This window comes from Cebidichthys violaceus, unplaced genomic scaffold (assembly GCF_023349555.1).
Source record: "Cebidichthys violaceus isolate CVI_PGR_0920_01 unplaced genomic scaffold, fCebVio1.0.p SCAF_14, whole genome shotgun sequence".
Lineage (NCBI taxonomy): Eukaryota > Metazoa > Chordata > Actinopteri > Perciformes > Stichaeidae > Cebidichthys > Cebidichthys violaceus.
Window position 1 is genome coordinate 11,282,001 of NW_027176307.1, and position 27,915 is coordinate 11,309,915.

The window sequence follows — 27,915 nt, forward strand, 5'->3', positions numbered from 1 at the left end:
ACTCAACATCGCTGAAATGTGATGCTCCCTCTGTCTCCCTCCCTCTTTTCTCTCTCTCTCTCTCTCTCTCTCTCTCTCTCTCTCTCTCTCTCTCTCTCTCTCTCTCTCCCTCTCTTGTCTCCCGTCTTTGCAAGGCTGCAATAGAAATCCCTCCTCTGTATCTATGGGAATACAGGAGCGCTGTGTGTCCTCTACCCTCCCCTCTACTCACCACCTCCCTCTGCATATAAGGGAACACTGGCTGCCCCCCCCCCCCCCCCCCCACCCCAACCCCTCTTAGACACACTTTCCGTCTGACACACACTCTCAGGACTCCCCCTGCCAGCAAGCGAGGCAGGTAGGTAAACTCAGCACTGGATCAGAGTGAGACGCTGAGAGGAGAGAAAGAGGGAGAGGGGAATGCGTGTGTGTGTGTGTGTTTATGAATTTGTGTGTGTTGGGAGAGAGTGTGTGTGTGTGTGTGTGTGCGCTGCTGCATCGCTGAGCTACAGAGACCGGAGGCGAGGAGAGCCGGAGCGTTTGTCCTTGAGACTGACTGACTGACTGCAGCTGTAGAGCGGAGGACCAGCCATCCAGCCGGTGGATGAAACTGACAGTAAGTGCTGAGCAAAAGCATTAAGACGAGCGAATGGCAAGAAGTAGGTGCAGGCTTCTTGTAATCGGAGCAAATTAACCAATGTGTTTTTGTTTCTGTCTGCTTAGAAACAGTCCAATGTGGTGTTTGACTGGAAACAGAGGTGCGCACAATATCTATCTGCGCGTGTGTGTGTGTGTGTGTGTGTGTGTGTGTGTGTGTGTGTGTGTGTGAGACCAGGTGAAGATCTACTCTGCTCCCAGGTGAACTTATTTCTCAGGCTTTTTATTGGCTCCCATCAATACTTGCTTTCCAGCCTATGTCAGACTTTGTAAGCAGTTCAGTTGCAATTATTCAGCTATTGTAGTTCGCCTGCAGCAGCGTCCACTGTGTCTTTGTGTGTGTGTGTGTGTGTGTGTGTGTGTGTGTGTGTGTGTGTGTGTGTGTGTGTGTGTGTGTGTGGGGCGTCAAGAGAGATGTCAGTAAACACAACATTACTGTACGTCTCCACAGCTCCTCTCCTCTTCCTCACACGCTCCTGTTGACCGATCGATAGTTGTGCATCTATAATTGGAAGTCATCATTTATGGCGGCCCTCCAAAGCGAGTCATTATCATGTGTAATCTTGCAGAAAATTACATTTTGACTCGTGTACCTTGGCGTGGCCAGGAACCAGTGGACTGTGTTGATCGGGGCTGAAGGATGACCGCAAGGTTGGGTTACTTACAGGAAGCCTCCAAAGCCATGGGAGGAGGGTGGTGTAGGATGAAATGGGCCCGGTGTCACATTTTGCCAGAAGAAAAAAAAAAAGCAAGGAAATTCCAGCAGCACCCCCCACCCCCCCACCCCACCCCCCACCCCCCCGGGGTGCATCTTGTATGATCAGATGAGGCAGGGTAGTAAAGGAAGGGACGGCGACACAGTGTGAAGGATTAAGAAGAGGAAAGGAAGCAGGTGATGGAATCAGAGAAAGCTAGACGAGCATTGGCGTTCGCTCTCCGTGGTGTGAGACGCCGTCGTGAGCCGAGACGGGCTCACCTGTGGAGCTGCTGACAGAATGTGTTAGGCCACGTTAGAGGGCTGGCTCTAGATAGATGGGGAGATGGAAAGAAAGCCAGAAGGCGAATACATAAAGCTGTGGTAGACTTTTTTTTTTTTTTTTTTTAACCAGCATGACAGGATAGCTCTTTTGGTCTCTGTGTATGTCTGTGTCTATTTGTTTATTCTAGACATGCTGACAGTGAGCCAGAGGGCTAAATTTGCCACCTGTGGAGATAAAAGTGATATGATGAGATAGATTAGACTGCATGCTGTGTGTGTGTGTGTGTGTGCGTGGTTATGTGAAAGTGTGTATAATAGTTCCTGACATCAGCAGTAGGTGTGTGGTGCTGACTCCCAGGATTTTATGTGTGTGTTGGGCCCGCATCCGTGGCTCCTCACCTGAGACTGGTCTGGGAACCAGGTGTGTGTGTGTGTGTGTGTGTGTGTGTGTGTGTGTTACTTGTGAAAAGGATGTGTATGAAGCACGTCTGTTCAAATCAAGTAAAATCAATTTGATTTTAGAAGTAATCAGATTTGTTACTTAAGTACCAATAACCCAACGTAAAAATACTCCATCACAAGTAAAGGTTGATGAGCTGGAGACCAGGCGCTGACCTCTTAATCCAATCGGTTGTTGAGAGAATGACGGGGCCGTGCTCCACATTGTGTTGTTAGGATAGACTTGGTTACGTAATCGCCCTAAGAACCTCCAGATGGTCACCTGCCAGAAGACATGATGATTGGACAGGGGGAAACAATGACATGTGCTGGACATAATCAGGCTAAACTTCAGGCACATTACAATTCCATTACAGTCTTTAGTGCTTTTAAATAATCAACTCTTATCAGGCTTGTGGTCAGTTCGAGACAGCAAAGCTGCTGTGAATGGCAAATACATCTGTCCACTAGGGGGCAGTCCAGCCAAGTTATTAGGCTGTAAACCAGCCGTAAGAGCCTGCAAGTCCACCGTGTTTCTCCGTGCGTTCAGTCTCAATAGTCATAAAATGATCCCAAATTAGCACTAATGAAATCCTGCCTGCCTGAATGCCTTCCTGTGCATATATACGTGTCCCAGCACTGATGGAACTTCCTCCCCAGTGGGAAAGCAGGATGTCCAGATAAGTGAAAACCATTTAAAAGAGCATTGACCCTCCGAGGATAGCAGCAGCAGGTCTCAGTAGCTCTAAGTGACATTTCTATGGTTACGTTGCTTTAAGCTTCTCCCAGAGGCTTTCTTGGGCTTCTGGTGTGTGTGTGTGTGTGTGTGTGACCTCTGATCCCTGTACAGTGTGCAATGGATCAATACAATGAAACTGATCCTATTCCAATCTGTCACTTAATCCATCATTCTATGTATCATTTCCCTCTCATCCATCTATTTAGAGACATGGAACTGTACAGCATGCACACAGAACAAAGCTCTTCCATTTCTATATCATATTTCTCTCATGTTCTTCATCTTATTTTTCTTGTCCACTTTCTTCACTCTCTCTCTTTCTCCACTTTTGCTTCCCCATGCTGCTCCACTCCTTTTGTACACCACTGAAGTGTCTGAGAGGTACTGTGCCACTGCGGCGAGACAATGGTGTTTGCACACAGTGTCAATAGTCTTTCCCTCTGTCTCAGTAATTGATGGATGACTGTGAGTCAGGCATAAACTAAGCAGATTACACTCACTAGATCTGAGGGCTGATGCTAATGTGTGTGTGTGTGTGTGTGTGTGTGTGTGTGTGTGGTGGGGGTTGGAGTTGCAGAGTGACTGTCCAGTTTTGGAAGTCAATCCGACAGCTGTCCCTAGAGGCTGAGATTTGATGGCCGTGAGTTTAGAGATGAGGAGAAAAGGGTGAACACACACACATACACACACACACACACACACACACACACACACACACACACACACACACACGTGCAGAGGGTGTCTGCTTCACTTGTACTTTTGCTTTTCGTCAGAGACAACGTGATGCATCTGGTGTGTGTGGGTCAATAGCTGGCAGCTGGGCGCTCTGTTACAGGCAGCGTCCCTCTGGAGCAGCTATGGAGCTCCTGTCTTGGGTTCAGCTTTAGCAGTGTAAAAATATTTTTGACGTTTAACTGCAGCCATGCATGTTCAATTTCATTTGCTGCATTGAGATTGTTTCCATTCCTTGTTATCATGGATTATGTTATGGCTCATGTTATTGTCCTCTGTGCTCGGTTTCCTTGACATTTGTCTTCTGCGGTTTTGTCATTTTGGTTGACATGTTTTTTTATAAGCCCCATAGGATTTTATTTCATCTGGACTTTACAAGCTTCCCTTTTATCCCTTTTTATTTGGTTACTAAACACATTTTTGACTTTCAGCAGGGGCTTTCAGTAACTTTTAAACTCCTTTTTATCTCCATTGATTTTTCAAGGCCAATACCAGTGTTGATGTTTCAAATGATTGTTTTTTTCATATAAATATTGGCTGAAAAACACAAATTATGAATTTCAAAATAAAATTGTCAGTCCTCATTGGTAGATAAACTATATCAAATCCCACAAAATGTATTGTGCAATCCAGATACTGTATTGATTAGTCGAGAAAATATATCAACAGCAATAATACAACTGCAGTGACGGGAGGGGACAGTTGGGACAGAGCATATGTGCCCATGCCATTCACTTCACTCATACTTAGCCACACCTTCTTCACATTCAACCTCAAAGTTGAGACCTTCTGACTATTCCTCACAATGTATTCACAGTTTGAAATCTGCATTGTGAAAGTCCATTTTTGGCCCTTTTGTCATTTTTTGTGTTTGGACATTATTGTAACACGTCAACAAAAACAAGACAAAGGCTTTTCCAAATGAAATAAGATCCATTGTGAAGTCACTAAGTGAATGTTTACTCTAAAAGATCTTTATAAATTGTTAGCAGACACCTGTACCTAATCAAATTATCTTCAGTAATTTGTTGTTTCGCCTAGTTTCAAAAATGTCCCATAACCCCTTACTCATCTCGGTTTTAGGGATTTATTATTGCATTTAACTCTGGACTGAAATGGTGGACCAACCAACTGATAGACTGACTATGCCGTCCCTGGAGCCACTAGCATGGCTAAAAACGTGATCGATTATTTGACATCATAATCGTCATGTGCTGCCTCTGATCTGATTGTATTGTGAACCTCTTTGTTGATAACGGTTCAATCGACCGATTTCGGTTCTTTTCAGCCTGTAACCTTTTTATTTACTTTACCTCAAACGACACAAACCTTTGACATAGAAGCCACACAAAGCTTTTGTACAGTGGCACACAGTAATGAGTAAATTATCAGAAGAATAAACTACTCGGGTGCGTCGGGTCTTTCAAGTGGGTTCGCTTGACGCCGCTCTGGCTTTACTCAAGTGTGCCTAAATGTTGTTGTGGTGCGTCTCAAGACCATTCAGCCGGTGCCAAGGAAAATATCAACCGTTGATAAAATGATTAATCTCAAGTTTTGATTTCAACTTGAATATTTGAAAAAAAAAAACCTCCTCAGCTTTCTTTGAGCAAATAAAGAACCCATTGACGGCAGCTGCCAAACTAAAAGGCACCGAGCGATAAGAGCCACTTGGCTGTAGCGTCAACATTTGGTTTCCTAAATGGTTTATAAAAGATAATTTCTCAGTGTAGATAATGGTTTATGTGATGCATTAACTTTAGGAGATTTGATACGATAGTAGCACTCAGTGTCTGGCTTTTTGCATTTTATGGTTGAGATAAAATTATGTACCATTAGAAATCACACTCTCTTTATCTTTAATGGCTTTTTATTCGAGCTCTCTCCTTTGTGCTCGCGTTTCATTTGTTTACATGTGTTGAATGTCTGTGTATGTGGCTGCTGTATTGCTCTTTGGCGAGCCGTTTCATGTGGTGCGTAATGAGATAAGGCCCCACTCCTTGCAGTCTGCTGTCTGGCCTTTATCTGCACAACAGATTAGCGCAGGTGATTTCATTCCTGTGGAGGTTGGTCAGGTGAGGGTCAGCTCAAAGCACGAGCCCGACGTCATCTCGACGAGAGGGGAAGAGACAGGCCGAGACGGGCATGAAAAGAGCAGGAAGGCTGAGGATTACGAGCACCAAACTCCCTTTGGCATTCGATGCTCAAACTGTTATCATTTGGGGAACGTATGACTATTGTTCTTCCATCTCCGTATGTTAAAAGACACAGGGTGAATTCTCAGTTTTTTCTATGATAAGTGAGCAACTCTATCGGACTTTAAAACATACGAAATATAGTCCTGTGCCTGTGCATCGATGAATACTTCATCGCTGTATCAAGCTGATGCAGAAACAACTGGAACAATGTGGAAAGAACATAGTTTAAGCACTCTACTGTATGCTGTAATATAACTCATTTATTCAATGCTCCGTGGCACGCATCCACACTGAGGCCTGTGCTGGGAATTCACCATCATCATTTGAATTTGACCCATGACTCCTCAACAAGGCTGAGCAGTGTGTCTGTGTGTGTCTCCACACAGCCAAAACACACCCCCAAAGCTGGTTTTCTGCACCTACAGGGATTTTTGTTGGCATGGACTCTGATAGATCCCCTATGCGTCTGTCCTTTAAGTGGATTAGGACGTAGTGACAACAGGTTGACTCCTCTAACTCCGGGCTTCTTACTGAAACTTCACTCTCATTGGAGGATAGTTTAAACAATTTACACAAAATACACAAACATAACAGAGATACATGATATCACAGCGCAGGAAGAGGCAGAAAGCCCACTGGGCTTATTTGAAGCCTCCATCTATATAATGTTGACATTTCACAATATTATAGAGAACACAAAATATACTTAAGATATGACTACGTAGTATTGTTGACGAGGTATTTTTACAAGATAGGATATATAATAACAACAAAACTATACATTAATAACAGTAAAAAATAAATAAAATGTGATCGTGTCAATGTGTTTGTGTTGGTATGAGAGTATAAGTGTGGGCTTGTGTTTGTTAAGGGGATATTGGTTTATACACCTGCATTAACTCCTAATAGTATTATTAATGGCCTTTTATTATTGTTATTATTAAAGGTTGAATCTTATATTTACTGAATTCTCGTCAAATCCAATCAGGTTGAACATAAGGCAAGCAAGGACAATCTGAACACTTTTTTGTATATTTAATGGTGTTTTCCTGTGTTTCTGTCGATCACACTACTTCTTGTTAACCCTCTTCCCATGCCAAGCACTGCTTACTGTGTTTCTTATTTCGCGCGCACATGTGTGATGTCAGCGAAAGGCCAAAAGCATGACATTAGGCACATAGCCATAGCTGATTAAATCCGATAAAAGAACTAGCAGTAAGTCAGTTAAGGCTTGGTTACAAACTGTGTGGTTGTCCATATGTTTGTTGTCAAAGCTCTTTCTTCGGGTCTGAGTACAACTAATGAGAATATTCATGGTAATGCTTCTTTTTTCCAACCAATAATGCAAAACTCAAATATGTTTAATTAACAATTATACAAAACAGAAAATAGCATCTTATTTTCATGTTTAATAAGCTGGAACCTGATTTTTTTCATTGGTAAATGCCTATAACTGATAATTCAAGTGGATATATCTTCTGTGGATCTATTAATATGTTACTCAACTGAGCATTGGCTGCATTAGATTGGATTAACTGATTAAGATCATACAACTGTGTAGATGTATGTGTCAGTATATTTTAATGGGCAGCATACAAGCCAAGGTTTCTCCTTTAACTCGCACACACATAGACACAGGTAATTTACTTCCAGTCCCTTTTTATTTCTCAGCTACTATAATAAAAACAATATCCGCTGCTATTAATGTGAGAATTCACCTTCTACATTCCCATATAAAGTTATTTCTTAGAGCTAAACCCCAAAACATCCTCTGTTGTCACATCCACCTGCCCCAGCGAGAGGCCGCCTCTCATTGGCTCAGAGGACAGCCAATCAACCGCCAGCTCAGCCTTCAGAGGGAAGGCCATTCAAATGGTGTGTGGCTCATGAGGGGCCAGCTCTGCTTGGAGACCCTTGTCACACGCAGCCAAGCTAGTCACAACAGTCAGGACTTCAAAGGCAGCCAGTGGCCGAGGAGAAGTGCGAGTGACAGGGAGACGACACGCGGGGGGACAGTGAGAGGAGCTGAGGGTGTTATGCCACAGACCAGAGGACAGTAGATGGAGACAAAGTTTGGGGGCAGAGTAAAGAGAAAGGGACAAGCACTGCGGTGAGAGCCACGGTTTATGAAATCTGCAGAGGAGAGACCAAAGATAAAGAGAAGGAGAGAAAACAGACGACCATTTTTCTCATCTTCAGAGCATGGTGGCAGAGTTCACATGGATTTAGTCGACCTCTACCTCCCAGAGTGTTTCACCTACCACTCTGACACAGAGTAAGTTCTTTCACCTTTCAAAGTGACTGTGTACTCACATAGTGTCACACAGTTTAGTGTGAAAGTTAGGTGACTGACTGCTTCCTTATGATGTCTTGACTGTTTGATTTGTGGGACATTGTGTGTGTTCATGTGTGTGTGTGTGTGTGTGTGTGTTTATGACATATATGTGTCTGCTTGTGCTGCACAGGTATTCTGCTGTGCATGCTTTTGATTTTGAAGTTGATTTAAATCCTTTAGAGAGTCAGTTTTCTGACTCTTTGTGTCTTGTAGAGGAATGCCACAACATTTAAAAGCATCCTTGTGTTTGCGATTTGTCTTCGTTTGAACTAAGCCGGTGTAAATATTTAAGTTTAAGGCTTGCCGTTTTTTCCTTAATCTTGCAGCATTTAATAAGATGGTTATTTCTTATGGATTACTGAATTCATCCTGTAGTCTATAAAACATCAGAAAATAGTAATTAACGCTCATCCAACGTCTAAAAATGGCTCGTTTTGTTTTTGTTTAGCAGAAAAGATTTCACAATTCAATATATGGGAGTAGAGAATGTTATATTTGCTTAAAAATGTCTCAAACTATTAATCGATGATCAAAATATTTTTTTTATAATTTTCTGTTGATTGACTCATCAGTTATTTGACTAATCCTTTCAGCTCTATTGGGGATAGAACAGGAAAAGTTTTATGTAAATAAAAATGTAATACAAAGTTTCTTTCTTTGTGCTTTGGGGACATTTGGGTGAACATTTCTCTGGTGTGGAGGCTTGTTTGCATTGCTTACAGTTGACATTGTTCAGACTGTTTGTAGAGGGTGAGTGGGTAAGTTTCATCTAAAGAAAAGCTTCCCGACATGCACAAAGCAAACAAACGCCTGCGAAGCAGCTGTTTCATTACCCCGGGACATCTTTTTGATTGCCATCCTTTTCTATAATCATAAAAAAAAGAGAAAAAAATCAACTTCATTATCATCACTGCTGCGCTTTTATCAGCTGTGGCACAATCACACATCTCATCAAGCATTTTGGGGATTGAAAGTAACAAAGAGGGAAAGATGGGACGCAGACAGCGAGGCAGAAGACGAGCAGACATGTGGGGGACGTACAGGTCGGCTGATCGCTGGTGACAGAATCTACCGGATAAAGAAGAGGGGAAAAGGCAGCGATGGCCAGAGATGATCCCCTGTATGGCACGCTATCCATGTTTCCAGAGCCTGCGGGTTCAAAGCTCCAGCAGCAGGCACCTCATCTCCCTGCTAACAGCTTCGTCCAAAGCCTGACTAAGGCTCTTACGGATGGCCTGGGGTGCCACTGATCCCTGCTCATCTCCTACTGGCTCATTAGTAAAAAAAAACAAAAAAAAAACAACCACTACTGAGACCCCACTGACCTATATAACTGCTCCTCAGGGTTGGGGTTAGGGCTAAAAGGTTAGTCAGTAGTTTTTTTGACATTTTGTTTTCACTCCCCCCCAAGGCCTGTAGATGTGCTTTTACTTTTCTTTATATCTCTTTGTCACTTCCTTCTTGTTTTCTGTATTTCCTTCCCTCCTTGTTTTCTTCTCACTCTCCGTCCCTTCCTTCATCCGTCGGGTCATTGTCTGCATTATGACTCCGCTCATTTGGAAGTGAGTGTTGCCTTCTCCCTTTTCTTTCAACACCCCCAGGTTAATGAGCCACAGGACTGCCCCCTTCTCTTTCTGTCCCTTCCCGGCTTTTTCACACTCCCTCTATCTGTCTGCCGCTCTTGTAATTTCCTCCCGCCTCTCTTCTTCTTCTCTCTTTCTGTCTCCTCGTCGTTTCACGCTGAATTTTGGCTCTTTGTTGCCAGGGTACAATTAGAGTTGTTTTGAATTCTGGGACACAAAGGGGCAAGGTACGATAACTTTGAATACCCATTGACACACACACACACACACACACACACACACACACACACACACACACACACACACCCACGCACACACACATAATACCTATTGACACACACAAAAACACACCCTCTCTGATTTATCCCCGCTGCATGCCGCTGGAGGAGCTGCACCAACAGTCTTTTGATGGGCTTTTATGTGGAGTTGTAGATTAGTAATCTGTCAGAGTGAATATTACATCACATCTGATCACCCCACACTAATGCCATTTCATTATGAAAGCAAAACACCAACCCCCCCTCCTTCTCCTCCTCCTCCTCCTCGTCTTCCTCCCCGTGATGCATTATAATAGGAGAGCACAAAGTATATCTCACTCTGTATCTGTCAGAGACTTGACACAGCAATATGGACGCCTGTGATGGATAGCCAATAAGTAAACCAGTGAGTCTGAAATCTCCTCACCGTACTGTTTTTATAGTCTTCAAAGTGGATTGGAGAGGTGAAAGTTGGCAACGGGGGAGGGGAGTTAATATGTTGTGTTAATTGGTGGGTTTAAGACTCAGCTTAAGGCTTAGGAGTCGGGTATTGTTGGGAATTTTTCAAAACTAGCGCTACCTGAAATTCAGTAAATGATGACAAAATGATATTTGTTTTGGCTACCTCATCTGAAGGAATGTTGTTCTACAAAACCAAATGTTTAAAGCTTTTTAAACTCTGTGTAAAAAAAAATACTCAGCGAATTAACACCACCCCAACCCTCCGTAGTAGTTTTGGTTTTACGGTCCACAACTTCACTGTTGTGATTCACTCCCTGCTCTCAGGTTGCTTCCATAGAGGGCAGCAATTTTCAGTGAAAAAGAGACAAACATTAGCAACTAGTTGACACAACGCAGCATTTAGCAGCTAAACTAATTTCCCCCTGGGGATGAATAAAGTGTATATCTATCTATCTATCTATCTATCTATCTATCTATCTATCTATCTATCTATCTATCTATCTATCTATCTATCTATCTAAAGAGACATGTTCACCATAACTTGAAAACATGACATTTGTTGCACTGCCCATAGGTGATGAAAAAAATAAATTGCTGACAATTATTGAGACAGCAGGTGCTGATTGCGTTGCTATAGTTGCTTTGTTGTCTTATAGAGGAGTCTGCTGTCGGCTCTGTTGGTATCTTGTTGTCGGTCTGTCTCTTGCTGTGCGTCCGTCTTTGTGGCTTTGTAGAGGGGTCAATAGCGCGTGCCCATGGTTTACTCTGGAGGTGGTTAAAAGCAGCCAGTCTTTTTGCCTACCAAATGACTTGTGGCCGGGCAAACGCTGATTTACATGACAGGAAACAGACTGAATTGGACATCCAAAGCCAACATTAGAGTGGGAGATACTGTGTGTGTGTGTGTGTGTGTGTGTGTGTGTGTGTGTGTGTGTGTGTGTGGAAGTGTGCGACAGAGAGTGAGACAGCAGGGGTCTTTTTAAAGTTGGCCTGGCAACAAACAGTTGCATGCCAGTATGTGTCGGGGTGTTTATGAAGACACTTGCTTTAAAATGTGTCTGTAAGTGTGTATGCAAGTATGTGTGTGTGTGTGTGTGTGCGTGTGTGTGTGTGTGTGTGTGTGTGTGTGTGTGTGTGTGTGTGTGTGTGTGTGTGTGTGTGTGCGTGTGTGCTTGCATGGAGCTTGAACATGTTCCTGATCACATGAATCTGAAGTGTGCGTAGAGAAGTGGGAGCCTGTCTATGGTTTTTATTTTTACATCCACACATGGACGCCTGACGCCACGATGAGAGTGTGTGTGTGTGTGTGTGTGTGTGTGTGTGTGTGTGTGCGTGTGTGAGCCCAGATCACATGCCTGTGAGCCTGGTGCACACCTCAGCCAGTTTCAGATACTTTTTTTTCTCCTCGTCGTGGTGACAGAGAGTCTGTTGTAGTCACATCTTGATCCAATAATAAAGTAATGATGCACACTTCAGCACGCAGGGGAAATTATTTTAAGCCGTTGTAATGGATGTATTCATAGAAAATACTTCCAACAATATGTGAGCAATGCTAAGACACGAGACATGGATGTATTTGTGTCTGTGTTTTAATATTATCAACAGAAAAAGTTCTTAAAACCATTCTTTATTGTCCTTTTAAGTGGTTTGCGGGTTGGCTGTCCATGCTCAATACACAACAAAATGAACTAGTACACACATTTAATCTCAGTTAATGCAAAGCATTTGTTCATGTGTCATTCAATGGATTATTTTCATTGTCCACATTGTCTAACATTTCCTAACAGTAAATACGAGTTGTTAGCTGTTGTGACAACAGGTTAGCTGTAATGCTTGACAGCTGGAGAATGATGAGAGACACAAAGAGACAATGGAGAGCGAAAGACGACGCGGATGATTGCTAGTTTGGCTATTTCCCTACGTTTGCGTAAGCATTCTCTTTCTTTAAAAACAAAGCTGTGTAATGGACGGCGGCTTTGCATACGTGGGGATTGGAAATCCCAAACGGCCAGTTTAGATAAGACTGGGATGGATGGATGCATGAATGGAGGGGCGTGGTGATGGAGAGGCGGAGGTCTTGTTGAAGGGAAAAAAAAGGGTGTAGTTGAAAGAAATATCATGCTCTGTATGGGGTTTGAAAATACATACATGAATCCATAGATTCATCGTAAGGTTTCTTCCAATCTGTGTTAATTATGCCTGACTTAATAAAACTAGCCAGTCATTAATATTTATAGCATTACCAAGGTGACTCATTATATAAAGCTGACCTGAAAGTCAAATCTCTCACCATCATGAATATGTATTACAATAACATGCATATCCGATCACATACAATCAAATTCCCCCTCCCTCTTCTGCAGACATCTCGGCAGGATGTCAGTGAGGGGCTTGGACCCCACCTGTCCCTCCACTATAAAGCGTGAGCCCTCCAGCCCCAGCTCTCAGGGGGACGTCAGCCCGGCCCAGCCCAGCCCTGGAAGCACCTCATCGGACACAAACTCCAGCTACGGGGCCCTGGTCAAAGGCCATCACAATCACAGCAATGGGCTGGACTCCCCGAGCCTCTATGGTCACACGGCGGGGTTGGCCAACAATGCAGGAGCAAATAGGTTGGTGTATGCCGTCTACGTTGTCCCCTTATTTTGTGTGTTTCAATGCAAGTACTATCTGAGCACGTTCCTCATAATGTGTGCCCTTAACCCTCCTCCCCTCCTCTCTTTCTCTCCACCTCTATCCAGGATGTTTGTGGAGGAAGAAAGCCAAGTGAAGTGTGAATTCATGCTGGGCTCGGTGGCCAAGCGTGTGTGTCTGGTGTGCGGCGACGTTGCCTCGGGCTACCACTATGGTGTGGCCTCCTGTGAAGCCTGCAAGGCTTTCTTCAAGAGGACCATCCAGGGTAAGAGAGAGACAACACACACACACACACACACACACACAAAACACACATTCAGGCGCAGGTTCCACGCTCAGTTTTATACTTAGTAACAGAGCTTAGTGTGCATGGCTGATAATGCCTTCCTGCAGCATATAAACCTGTTTTACTAGCAACATGGTGCAGATGCAGTAATTTGTTTTGGTATAAACAAAACCCGATCAGTTAGCTCACATCCGCCGCCCCTTGCCTCAAACTGCAGAAAATAAAGACCTGTTTGCAAACAGCTGATACGCGGTTAAACTTTCAGTGCATTGTGTGTACAGTCAACACGTTTGAGTTTAGGCTTTAAAGCCTCAGATAACATATGGTGATGAATGTGTGCACATCCCAAACGGGTCGAGGCCCCGGCCGGCTGTGATGCGTTTAGGCCTCTAGAGGTTGGCCACCGTCGATGGGTTCAAAAGGCAAACAGGATGAACGGCTGTCAGATCAACCAAGGAGATCTGACGTCTGGCTCGTCAGATACTTCCTGTTTCTGATCGTAGGTGGCAGCTGAGAGCGCCTACAACTGGCCGAACGCCATCGGGCTTAACGGACATTACTCCCAATTAGGTGTAGAACACTGTTTTGTATGCGATTGCACTGAGGGACTGAATGATGATTTTTTTTTTTTGGTTTGAAAACAGTTGTATAATGTCCTCTGTAGCTTGGAGGGAGCTTTGCCAAGTCAGAGAAAAATAATCCTGATGATGTCATAGTGATGTCATCCGGGTCATCTCAGTTTTCTGCATGAGATTACGCATTTATTAACAGAAAGCCTGAGGCATAAAAACTGGAGGCGTAGAGTTCAAAAGGTGTGAGTATTTACCAAGCAGGGACAGTCTAATGAAAGACTCTTTCCAGCTGCATTATGGGAAGGATCCTGTGTTTTTTGGGGCATGACCCACACCAGGAAGTAAAAGTCAAGATATCCCTGCTTCAATAATGACCATACTTTTTAAAATCTGTCTCTCGTGAGTACCCCAACTTTATGGTAGTATGATATTAAATCGTTCTCCTTTAAGATTTTGTGCTGTGACACATTTTAGTGACTCCGAGTGAAATGAAGAGATGAACAATACGGTTGAATTATTGCTTCACTGCAACTTCTATTTGTCCTCTTCTCTTCTCCTCCAGGTAACATTGACTACAGCTGCCCAGCGTCCAATGAATGTGAAATCACCAAGAGAAGGAGGAAATCTTGCCAGGCCTGTCGATTCGTGAAATGTCTGTCTGTGGGCATGTTGAGAGAAGGTCGGTTATACACCAAAAATCACTTTTAGACCTGGATCAAAACATTGTTTGAGTTTGCTTTTTCTGGGATTGATCGGTTGGTAGTCTTGGCAGCAGTTCAAACATTCTCCTTTGGACAGCTGAGAGAGAAAAAAAAAAGAAGCACCCAGCGAGCGAAGGCTAACACAAGTCTGCGTTGTCCGTCAATATCTATTGTTGTGCATTCCTGGAAACATCACCCTGATTACCGGCTGAGATTCACTATATACGTCTCACCTGATGAACCGGCAGCGGCATGTACAGTAGTTCTGTAGACGCCAGTGAAACCTAAAACCTTTGACAGTTAAACTTCAGACATTTCGTGCCAGGTGTGATGTGTGTGTGTAGGTCTGTGTATGTGTTGTAAACACAAGGCTGAACAATGCATAGCCTTCATCTTTGAGATGGAGGAGAGGGCTACTAACTGTTCAATTGTGTCAACTGTGAGTGTGTGTGTGTGTGTGTGTGTGTGTGTGTGTGTGTGTGTGTGTGTAAAACTGCAGCAGCTAGTTAGATAATGCAACGAGTCATTGCTAGGAACTAGTGGGACGAGACTTTCCAAAAATAAAAATGTAAAGACTTTAAAATAAAATATATTTTTACCAGGAAATGTAATGAGAGTGGAACAATTAACCTAACTTAACCAGTGTATTGCTCTGCGCTTGGCAACGTTTTAATACAATTTATTTCAGAATCTGAATTATGGACACAGTGGTGCCCTACTAAACTGTATTGATACCCATACACAGACTAAACTAAGGTTACAAAATACACCAAATCATTTTAGCGGGCTTCCTAACATCTTTTGTTAGTAGTCACCAGCTATTTCGATAATCGATCAATCGTGAAACGCCGTTATCGGCCTCTCAAATGTGGAGACTTCCTGCTTTTCTCTGTTTTATGTAAACTGGATATCTTCAGGTTTTGGATTGACTTTGAGAAACTGGGACGGACAGCTTTCACCATTTTCTGATACTCTATATATTTTATAATTAATCAAGAAAATGATCGGCCAATTTAATCTCTATGTTGCAAGAAGTCGTAACATATGGTCAAAAATATGGACTGACAGTGGTGACATGTATACATACCACACAGAGAATCTGTGACAGCAATCAGGTGCTCCTTTAGTCGGACTGTGTGCCTGTCTGGTGACATATTGCTGTCCAGATTTAGAAGTGACTCAAAAAGGAAAACATTAGCGACCTCCTACTGTACCGGCCACTTGCTGCATGCTGTGTGGGGCCTCCAGATGGTAATAAAGACGGGAGAAGATATAAAACACGTGTGTTTGTGTGTGTGGTGGCTACAATTTTAGGACCAAAGGATAGTAAATGTAAAGATGAAGCATTTAGTTTCCTTCATTAGGAAAATGCTTGCTCACAGCTTGCTAAAACTGTCAGTTAGCAGACAATAAGTTCACACAGTTTATTCAAAAAACGTATTTGTACCCTTGACCCCTTATGTGAAGCAGCTTATACTCCGACAGAGGAGGTTAAGTTAAACTGGATTGCACAACACAACAAGCTTGGGCGGGGCAATCTATTGATTTTGTATCGATATCGCGATATGAGACTATTGGATTTGATTTTGATGCAACACTTTGGCATTGTAAATGCTAGCATGTTCAGGCCTTTATACAAAGCTGCATGCTAGCCAAACATATTCGGTAGACAAAATGAAAGTCAACCGTTACATTTGAACCTAAACTGTCGTAAACATTCTATATGGACCAATAGAGCGAGTGCACACACAGTTTTATTACCATCATTTTGGGTGCACTCACTTTTATTTTTACCTCCAAATAAAGTGAGAACGTGTCTCGAATTGTTGACTTGTTTACAACCTGCGTGATCGACTGATCACTGACTTTTTTTCGGACCTTGCTGTGGTGATGTCGCCATATTCCCTGATCTCAGCAGTTACTATCCCACGTATATATTCTTATCATAACCAATAGCAATGGGGGCTAAAACTATGAAAAAAACGATCCCAGTTGTAATAAACTTGAATGATCCTTTAATCCCAGCTACTCATCTCCAAACACACAGCGGCCTCTGTTTATTGCGGCCGTGTTCCTAAACGTGTGTTTGTGAGTTATGGACACACAGAGTTATTGCATCTTTACACGTGGATCAGTTTGTGTACATGAGTTTATTTAAACATGTGTCAGCCTGCACTCACATTTATGCGCACACCTCTGTGTGTTTTTGTGAGTGACTGTGTGGCCGCAATTTTTCTAAATTAGTCCCTTTTAATAGGGTAGGGGCATCAACAGCATCCCAGTCCACCTCTCAACCCCCCCCCCACCCCACCCCACCCTCTCTCTCCTCTCCTCTCGCCACCCCCTTTTGCTTTCCCTCCCCCCTCGTAAATTCCTCCAGATGCCTTGTGGGATTCCTGGACCTCCGTGAAATGCGAACTGCCCCTCGTAACTCCCGTCGTAAGCGCCCTCGTAACGCGCTTCATCGTGTCTCGTAATGCCCCTCTTCCCCGGAGAGGCCACAGTAAAGGCCGAGACAGAGGAGCTGTGAGCTTTAATGGGTAGAGTCAGAGCCCTGTTAAATACACGGCTAAAAGACATATAGACCCCGGGACGTGATTTGATTAAGCCCTGTTTGGTGCTCAATGCTACAGTCGCTGTCGCTTCTAAAGGCAGTAAAAACATGTATCTTGGCCAAATGTACGCACTATTTTCAAAATGCACCTTATCATACAGGTGTGACTGTATGATCCTGTGTTTTAATGTTTTATGCTCCTAAGATATGGTCAATGGTGCAGCAATTCCTCTTCTTTACTGACTCATCTCTCTGCTTCCTGCTGCCTGAAGTTATCTGGTCTCAGGTGTGTTAATGTCATCTGTATTCTGAGAAAAGAACGCAGAGACTGTGTGTGTGCCAACTTTCCATTTCCTTTTTTATTCGAGAAGCAGCGTGCTGGGAACGTAACGCCACAGTAGCGCTGTCTTCATTTGTCACAATATTTGTGAAGCGAGGGGGATTGTTTGTACTGAACACATGCTAATAGTGATGGCAGCAGTGATGGAGGCGGGAGGAAGTGCTGCCAAAGAACACGATAACCTGGATCAGTGTTCCTGATCCTGCTGTACTGTGAGCGTTTTGGGAACCTGTAAAGCCTCCCATGTGAGGATCCAGACACCCTCTGAAGACGGCCGAGTGATGAAAGCGGCAAAAAATAGATCAATGTCTAAGTAGTCCGTGTTTATCGAACCGGGAGGAGGTTTGTGTGTCTCTTATCCACCAAAGCTATTCTTGGCCTTTTTGTTGTCGGCACATTCCACTGTGAAGAGTTACACTTAGCCTTGATGTGTGTGTTTGAATGACTGTCAGCCCTGAGCGCCAACACGCACACAAATAGACCCGTATAAAACACACTTTTCCGACATATTAAGTGACCAAAAGTAGTTTGATTTAATGCAGTGTTTGGTAGCAGTTTGTGTTTGATCTGATTCACAAGGATGCGCTTTCATCCCTCACCTCATACCTCGGAGTGCCTCCTGCCAAGTGCCCAGGATAATCCACTCTTACTGTTCCCCCCCCCCCATGACATGGAGGTATTGAGTTTGCCCGACCAATGTCTTCTGTATTTCGCCGCTCATCTTCTCGTGTACAAGCTCTTCTTCACTTTTTCCCTCTTAGCCGCGAAACTGCCAACTCACGTTTCACCAATTTCACCAGTGATTTACAAATATATGAACCCAATAGAGAAGCTTAAATCGCCATTCAACTGGCAGCCTGCACATTGACTACTGGTAGTTTTTTTCATATCAGCATTCTTTACACACACATAGGTAAGGTACATATTTGATTCCACCGGGAGCGTTTCAGAAGTGGAGCGCTCGCGGGCGCCACCTGCAAAAATCGTGAGATTCCGCGATAATCTGTGTAACAATCATGGATGTATAAAGAGAACAACAAACACATAAGAGGTTACTTTACCTGTCCGACGTTGAATTGCTGTTGATTTGTTCTTATTGCCTTGTTTTGAGACATCTCGCTCGCCCTCTTCAGTGAGGCAGAGGTACTGTTTGCCTCTCTGTGCTTTTTCACTGCGGTTTCTGTCAGATCAGCAACACTAAATATGTTCTACACAGACGTGAAATACATTACCTATTCTATGTAAAGAAAGGACATCTAATAAAAGTGTCTACAAATATTACATTGGTGACAAACAATGAGAAAGCAAAAGACACGGCTCAACCCAGTTAGTGAGGGATCCACAGTCTGAGGTGAGGCACAACTCGTCGCTGCCTCACCTCACGTGTCTCCTCTGTTTGAACAGGACATGCGCTAATTCAGCAATTTTTAATATAAAAGTGCTTGAAATGATTGGAATCATACAGAAGTTACATTTATAGCACAGATCAGTAGAGAAATATTGATATTTATTTTATTTCAGCATTATTTGTTTTTTACTTGTCATGATGACAGGTGAGGCTCTGCCTCATGACATAATTATTGATAACACTTTTGCAGGAAACTTCATGTAGGATAAATATGCTTACATATAGTACTGTAAAGGTTTAATCATGCGTCCAAATTGTCCACCTTTTAATGTGGAAGTAAACATCCGTACAACATCTGAGCGTCATATTTCACAGTAGTGTTGTGGAAGAGCCTGCTGGCTTACAGCAAAGGTCACGGAGCACATTTTCACTCCATCGCTTTGTTATTAGTGGCCCCCTCTTCCCATCTTACCTATCTCTGTTCATGGTACATTAACTAATACAGCAGAAATTCGATAAAATTGTTGTTATTGTAATGGCTTAACAATAAAATGACACAAAGTGCCTTTTCAAACCAATGACGCAAAAAAAAACCGAAGAACCCTTTCAACCCTACAAGATATGTCACAAGCGTGATTAAAAGGACATTATGTTATTTAATGTGGATGTTCGTGCACGCGCTCCATAAATATCTGCACAAGTAAGAATAAGTACAGGAGGCAGCGGGCTCAAAGGGATGCGGTGTCTCCGTGAGGTGTCAAGTGGGCGAATAATACCCTCAGAGTGCCATTATAGATCTATTCAGGGTCACTATGGCCTCTGTGTGGATCAGGAAACCCAACACCACTACTGAAGGCTCCCTGAGTCACGTTCACACTCTCTGGACACATTTTCTTTAGCGATACACCTGGTGACTGTTACTCTCAGTGCTAAGTGTTACTCCCGGTGCGCACACACACACACACACACACACACACACACACACACACTCTTAAATCCCCATCACTGTGGTGACGAGGCTACCACAATGCTCGTTAAGATCAGCAGTTGTCATCGGCTGCTCTGAAACTCTTGGGTGTCGTGTTACATGGCGCATGCTGCTGTGCAAGCATTAGACATGTCACGTTCACGTCTCGGAGCAGATGATTGGGCGACATCCTGATAATTGACCGGGTTCAATACGAAGTATTTTCTCTGATAACTGATTACCTGTTTGGAGTCACTTTACTAATGAAAATATGATGACTTAATCTGATTACTTTTGCTTTTACTTTGTTAAAAATCCACAGAATTACTAAACAAATGAATAATATTTTTATACTTTTTTTTTCCAAAAGATTCACAAGGATTTTACCTGATGTGATCTCATTATCAAGATGCCTTTTAAAATCGTTAAATCAAATATATGAAATAATAATAATAAATTGCGCGTGTGAGTGACTTCACCCTGTGATTTAAGGACAACCAGGCGCGTATATATTTAGTCTGATGCCAAATGCATTAATATCCTTGTGTGTATGTTTGTGTAGGTGTGCGTTTGGACCGGGTCCGAGGTGGCAGACAGAAGTACAAGAGGAGAATAGACGCTGAGAACAGCCCGTATCTGCACCCACAGAATGCCTTGCCTCAGAAAAAAACATGTAAGTGTCCACGCAGAAGCTTGCAAGGTGCATAATGAACACGACTGAAGTTCAGTCTGTGTTAATGGATTCCTTTAGTCAAATCACGCTCTCTGTGTCTGTTGTAACACTGAATCATTTTTATAGCTTGTATTTGCTAATGAGTTGGCATGAATCAATGCCAACTGTAGTTTTGAAATTGAGACGTCGGATGCTTTGAATGGATGAATGTCTCTTCCAAACTTTTCATAAGTTAGAAAAAAACAACACTTTTTTTTTTTTTTTTTCACAATGCCATGGAATGTTTTGGTAATCCGGTGGGGTTTCAATGGTTTATTTAGCTTTAGAGGATGTTTTCTCAACCCATAAAGGTACAATTTATCCCTTTTGATTCAAAATCACCAAATTTGGAGATACATTGTTTCCACTGGACAGCGATCGTCCTGTGATTGTTTCCAAAGCTGTTTGCTTGCATGTTCTTTTGTTTAACTGGCTGTATTTATGATTAAAATAAAGGTGGTTATGACAATAACAATCCAATTTTACTCTCTCCGTCTCTCTCAGTCTTTGTTGGCGGTGTGGTGGAAAACAAAGTGGTGTCCCTGCTGCTGGTGGCCGAGCCAGAGGGCATCTTCGCCATGCCGGACCCCACTGTACCTGAGAGCGACATCAAGGCTCTGACCACACTGTGTGACCTGGCTGACAGGGAGCTGGTGGTCAACATCGGCTGGGCCAAACACATCCCAGGTACGATCAGGCAGTCAGGCAGGCAGGCAGTTGTTCGCTCACACACTCCACTGCACGCATTAACTCACATTAAGTCTATAATCTGATCAGAGTAGGAGATTGTTGTGACTTGCGGTTGCCAAGATGCCCAGAGGAGAGAGGGCATGTTGGCGCGGCTGTGTGTTATCTGTCATCCTCTATGTGTAGGTTTGTGTGTGTGTGTGTGTGTGTGTGTGTGTGTGTGCCATGCCCTTGCTGACCAACGTTTGTTCCTAATATATCAATCAGATGACCAGCGGGCACCTGGAAGTTTTAATTCATTTCCTGGGCCGCGGCCGCCTCTGAATTACGGAAATCCTCCTGACACTTGGAACACACTTAACTTCTCCTCTGACACAGGAACAGCAGAAGGGATGTCCAATTTTTTTTTTTTTCCATTGGATGGAAGGGTGGAAAGCAGAGGGGAAGTGCATTCTGACAGCTTAGTGGGATTAAAACGCTGGTATGCTGCTATGTTGGCGGTTGTAATCGTATGCGGTGGCAACAGAGGTTTGCAGGTCTGCTTTTGATACTTGGCTTTGGAGACCTTTACTGCACTCTCAATTGTAAAGCAACACTTGCGCTTCAGTCAGAAGCACGTTCACATGTGTGTTTTAGGCCTTTGAAAAACCACATTTTACTTTGCCATTACAATCTTACAAAGCACAAGCTGATGTCTTGCTTTTAATTGACCAACAGTCCAAAAACCCAATATTATTCAGTTTGCAATGGTGTAAAACAGAATGGCAGCAAATTCTCACATTTAAAAGAAACAAGATAGCTTTTAACAAAAAATAACAGAATATCTGCTGCATCCAGCTGCTCTAATGTAAAGATTGGCTGCTTTTTCTCAGAATTGCTGTTAATTTATGATTGTAAATTGAATACATTTGACTTTTGGACTGTAAGTTTAAAAAAACAAGCAACTTGAAGATGTCACCTTAGGTGAGTTGTGATGGGCATTTTCATTAGTTTTTGTCATTTTATAAATCAAAAGTGGTGGTCTACACAGTGGATGGGTCATTACATACTTAATTAATTTGAAATCCGAGCGCAGACCACAAAGTTTCAACCAGCAACATGTTAATCAATAGTGAAATTAATCATTATTCTCCAGCAATAACCATGAGTCTTTTTTTCCTCTAACTGAAGCTGTGACTGCTTTATCAGGCGTGGTAATCCACACACAAAACATCACCAGGGAAACACCTGGTTTTTGTTGTTGCTGTCCTATCTCTGAAATGCTTACAAAACAAACAAAGCAGGTATGCGTGTGTGTGTGCCTGTGTGTGTGTGCATGTGTGCGTGTGCGTGTGCGTGTGTGTATCTTGTTATATTTATCCCCGTATTTCTTCTTAAAAAGCGGACATGAAGCAACCATTAGAGTGTGTGTTGGTGTCCGTCCCCCCCCCCATGGCTGTTGCTGTCTGCCTCTTTTCTCCCGTTGACGGCTCTATACTGTCAGCGCACAAGACAGACGGAGTCTGACTGATGGGTGTATTTGTAGCCCTCTGCCAGTGGAGGGTTTGTCTCGGAGAGCGCCCGTACACACAGCAGATACCCACCTGAGGGGGAGGAGAGACAGGGAGCCCTGTATTCATCCGACTGTCAAGCTAGTTTTACTTTAAGTTATGAAATGTCACTAAAAACAAAATAAAATAAGACAAAAGGTGCACTTCCATCGGCCCATTCACATTAAAAAAAAAGACGAGAGGATTTTTAACGACCTGTCCAGTAGCAGGCGGGTTGTTTCTGTTCATTAGTGTCAGTTAATTGCAGAGAGTTAGATGAGAGGATCAATACCACTCTCATGCCTGTACAGTAAATGTGAAGCTGGAGCCAGCAGCTGGTTAGCTTAGCTTAGCATACAGACTGGACACAAGGGGAAACCGTTAAAATAAATATACAATAAGCTGTTTTACATGTTTGTTTGTTCGTTGCTGGACTGTAGCAAATATTTCAATAAGTTACTGCTTTAGAGGGGCTGGTAGGCGGACTTTGTGACCTCCTGATAGAGCCAGGTGATCCGTTTCCCCTTGTTTCCAGTCTTTATGCTAAGCTAGGCTAACTGGCTGCTGATGGTATCTTCGTATTCAACGGACAGACATGAGTATGGTATCAATCTTCTCAGCTAACTCTCGACAAGAAAGCAAATAAGCATACATATATGTACAGATGTGTGGCAATCAATTGACAATTAAGTATCAGTTAATAAATATCAACAACATAACATTCACAGGTTTTGAAATACTAGAATTAGCTTTCCTCTTTCTTCTTCTTTTCTACTTTTGAGATTCTACAGACTAAATCAAATAAAAAAATATGAATCAAAGAAGGATTTCATTTGGTCGGAGAAAAATAGATACACAGAGGCAGTACAAAAATACACACAATACAACAATACAAAACATCTGTATGTTCTCCTTCCCTACCTGGTAGCTTTATGACTAAAATATAATAGCATGTTTCTGTGCTGAGAATAAAATGTGAGTTTGAACCTTACAGACAATTATTCATTAGAATAAATTAATAGGTTTTTTTGGCAAACAAAATGACACTGTTGCCTGAAAACATTGTTCTTCCAGTGACAGGGAATTTTAGCTTTTTCAATTTAATAGAAAGAGACAGAGGCAGGGATGCAGACAAAGGATATGGCAGATAAAGACAAATAGGATGAAGGGAAAGATAATAATGGCAAAAATGAGTGACAGCCGACGTAATGAAAGGAAGCGACAATGGCATCATTCAAGGAGCAGGTTTAGGAGGTAAAAGAGACCACGACAGCTCAACTAACGGGGGACAAAGAAAGAAAAGAAGATAGAAGAGACAAACACACACAGAGAGAATGGATATTTAAAAAAAAAAAAAAGACTGCCCCCTTCTCGCAGCGTAATGGCCATGTCACATCAGCTCTGGATGAGTGGCAGGCCACAAGGCCCCCATCGCTGGGAGAACCAGGGTCCTGGGCGAAGTGGCCTGGGCCATCTGAGTTCTTTGCCCAGGGGGAGGTGAGTGCGATGGGGCAACTGTCCTGGCTGCCCCCCCCCCCCCCCTTCTTCTGTGTCCGCTTTTATCAGGCAGATTGACGGTGATGTGGTCTGAAGTCTGAGGGCCAGACTGGCAGATGAGCTGGCTAAAGACCAACTGCCCTCTTTGCTTTTGGCCTTTTTGAGTCCGTGCTGCGAGTTGGCTGTCAAGTATGCGTGCGTTAAAGACAGCTGTGGTGTTACTGGCTGTGTGTTGCTGTTGATATGATACAATTAACACTGGCAGGAGAATTCTCTCCAAATGTCAGCACTCCCCATCGCCCTCAGTGTCCTTCACTCTGTCCCTTTAAAACACGCTCATTTCTCTTTATTGAAGGTTTAACTCGTATTTGCCCTTAAAATACATCAATATATTATCTGAAATTTCATCACACGGAGCTAAACACGCACTCTCAAACGGGTCTCTGTCCCTGATCAATGGTCCTGAGCCAGAATACTGATCCCTATCGACCAATGAAAATTGTGCACCGACAGCGTTTCCAATCAATCAGGGAGCGATAGTGGGGAAATGGGCGCCACTCATGTCCCCGTGGTGATTGTAAAGAGCAGTGGATCCTGATAACAATCACCGATGGTGTCAAAAACACAAACGCCTCCCCCTCCTCCCCTCGTTCTATAAAATCATCTGTTTTAATTACAGTAAACGTGTGTGTGAGTGTGTGTATGCGGGTTTATGCGGGGGACGTGACCAGGTTTAATCATGCTCCTGTGGGGTGTAATTGTCAATCAAAGTGGGTGTGTCCCACAGAGTGTAATTAAATTCACCCCCTATTCACTCCCTCTGTCCTTTGTTATGCCCTTTGTAATGTGGTCTTCTTATGAGGGAATCTGTATCATCAATGTTATTATTATATTGAATACAAATGATTGTGATTATTATCATGATTATTTTTAATCTGGGAAACTGTGAGAAATGACATAAATTGAAATAGGAAGTTGAGGGAATTTGGATACAATACAATAAATAATTTAGCCAAATTATTTAAAAGGGTTCTTCAGCAATTTAGTTTTGCCATATAATAAAGTTGGGGGACTTGCTATGGACAGATTAAAATGCAAAATTTGTGCAGTAGAGGATGAAATACCCTGACCTTTTGTTGCTAGTATGGGTCAGTCTGCTTGATACTACAATTACCACAATGCAAGCAAATGGCATCTTTTATGTGTGTGCTCAGTGTTTTTGGAAAAACATTGAATCAATTGTACCAGGTCCATTTTTGATCCTCTCGTCCCTCTAGGCTTCCCCTCCCTCTCTCTGGCTGACCAGATGAGTCTACTGCAGAGCGGCTGGATGGAGATTTTGATTCTTAGAGTGGTGTTCCGCTCGCTGGCCTTGGAGGACAAGCTGGTGTACGCCGAGGACTACGTCATGGACGAGGAGCAGTCGAAGCTGGCCGGGCTGCTCGACCTCAACAACGCCATCCTGCAGCTGGTGAAGAAGTATAAAACTATGGGGCTGGAGAAGGAGGAGTTTGTGGTCCTCAAGGCTATCGCGCTCGCTAATTCAGGTATTAGATGGATTCTAATCCTTTTGTTGATGACTTTTTTTCTAGCGCCACCTGCAGGTCAACATTTCAATTTCTGCCATATTGTCCTTTGGTTTATGTTCAAATTGCTTTCACACAAATGAAATTCCCATTTGTTCAATTTCATTTGCCTTACAGACTCCATGCAAATTGAGGACTCAGAGGCAGTTCAGAGACTCCAGGATGTCCTTCACGGGGCCCTCCAGGACCACGAGGCCACCCACCGCCCAGAGGACCCTCGGCGGGCCGGCAAGCTGATCATGACCCTCCCTCTCCTCCGTCAGACGGCTGCTCGTGCTGTCCAGCACTTCTGCAGCATCAAACAGGACGGCCGCGTGCCCATGCACAAACTGTTCCTCGAACTGCTGGAGGCCAAGGCCTGACCCGAACACAGACGGCCATCAGCTTTGTCCGGACCCCCGATGCAGGGGGTCAGGAGGACAGGAAGTGAAGGATAACGGGTAATGGTGAGGTTTGACACCATGTATTTGTCCATTTCAGCTTTGACAAAAAAAAAAAAAGTTTCAAATCTGCCGGGAAGTGTTTTCCTGCAGAAGGAACATTTTTAGAGCAACATCTGTTCCTTCTCCCAACAACGGTTTGAATGGAGCCGTGTAATTTGCATTTAGTGTCTTGACGATGAGGACATTGTCATCTTTACTGTTTGACACTAATTTAAGCGCGTTGGCCTGCTTTGAACGGTCGAAGGCGGACGGACAGAAAGACAGACAGACGGCATTAAAGCAGAAGAAAGCGCCTTCTCGAGATATTTACAGTAACATGCCAAAAGTAGAGCTTCTTCTGTCAAAAGACCACCTGATACTTGAATATCCTCATGGATTATTTCATCCATCTTGAAACCTGTTAATCTGCATTCTAGTGCATTTAGAGAGCCTTTTAATGATTTCATTTTGTTTGTCCTTTTTGTATAGAAAAGGTAAATGGGTCCTAAGAGGAAAGTCTTGCCAAAGAGTAAAGACTCGAACTATTAATACCAGCATATGTCCACAATAATATAATGTGGCCTGTAAGACATTCACATAAACCTGCATCCCTGCTGTGTTGTGTATGGCAAAAAGTATCTATCCACTACATTCATATATAAATAATCAAAGGGAAGCTATTAAGTGATCAGCATCTCATAAAACAATAACCGGCCTCCTGATTTTATTTGCAAATTTCAGGGAAAGAGTTCTTAATGATACATTATACAACTGTACGACAGCAAACTGATATTTATTCAAAAGTGACTCTGTTCGTTTGCTGTTTTTTATTTACTAATGTGGCATTAATGAAGAGTAGATTAAAACAGTGGGTAATCATTTTTTAAAAGATTTTTAAATGATATCATAGTAAGATCATTTTTACTAGCTTCTCTGCTACAGCACTGATACCTATGTATACCATATCATGAAATTCGAGGCAACATGATTATAATTGGAGTGCGTACTTAATGATCATAATGTTGTAGAGCTATTGTAGACCCTTAGATATAACTTTAAGTATGTAAAATGGCTGCCATACTGTATAATCTGGATTAGGGGGGCATTTGATGTCCTTTCTATGGTAGAATGTCTCTGTAGGATGAAATTTGTGCACTACTTTTTCCTTTTAGCCATAAAGTTTGGGGAAACTGGTGATGGCGCTCTGTTAATCTGTTAGTGTGTTTTGTGTGAAGAGTAGTTATATCTGAAAATTGTCTTTTTTTTCTGCACCCGATAAATGAAGGGATTAAACTCGAAAGGGACCTCAGTACGATGAGTAAAAGTCTTTCTCCTTATTTTACTCAAGGTACTGTGACGCTATAATGTGCATATTTTTGTGACAAGATGAAGGCAGCAATATGCCGGTTTAAATGTATGTACTGTACGTTTTGCTGTATATACGTCATGTCTTATGCCAACAGAGATGTTTAAGGATGCAAATAAGCTTTGTTTGGATGAGCTGTGCCGTGCTATTTCATTCTCAGGTGGATTCTTGGGCAATAAAGATGATCCCCTTAATGCAAAGCTCATATCATCTGAGTGTCATCTTTCTCAATAAAGAGAAGAACGGCTGTGGAACAAATTCATTAAGAGCTGGTAAGTGAGCGCAGTCTATTCTGCACTGTTTGACAATGGACTGTCAGTTCCAAGTTAGCACATTTATTGCACATTTAGGCCAT

The 27,915-nt window shown here is 43.0% G+C and overlaps 1 protein-coding gene across 3 annotated transcripts; it reads left to right on the plus strand.

Moving 5' to 3' along the window:
* Positions 1-303: 303 nt before the first annotated feature.
* Positions 304-27,765, plus strand: LOC137871171 (estrogen-related receptor gamma-like). Of its 3 annotated transcripts, none has more exons than XM_068708829.1 (8): positions 304-337; positions 12,723-12,971; positions 13,101-13,258; positions 14,414-14,530; positions 20,324-20,434; positions 20,978-21,160; positions 25,464-25,733; positions 25,890-27,765. In XM_068708829.1, exons 2-8 carry the CDS (start codon positions 12,736-12,738, stop codon positions 26,132-26,134), a joined length of 1,320 nt encoding a protein of 439 aa, XP_068564930.1. In that variant the 5' UTR covers positions 304-337; positions 12,723-12,735; the 3' UTR covers positions 26,135-27,765. The 3 variants fall into 3 exon arrangements, with proteins under 3 accessions (XP_068564930.1, XP_068564929.1, XP_068564928.1); XM_068708828.1 differs by lacking the exon at positions 304-337 and adding an exon at positions 347-595; XM_068708827.1 differs by lacking the exon at positions 304-337 and adding an exon at positions 7,636-7,997.
* Positions 27,766-27,915: the final 150 nt, after the last annotated feature.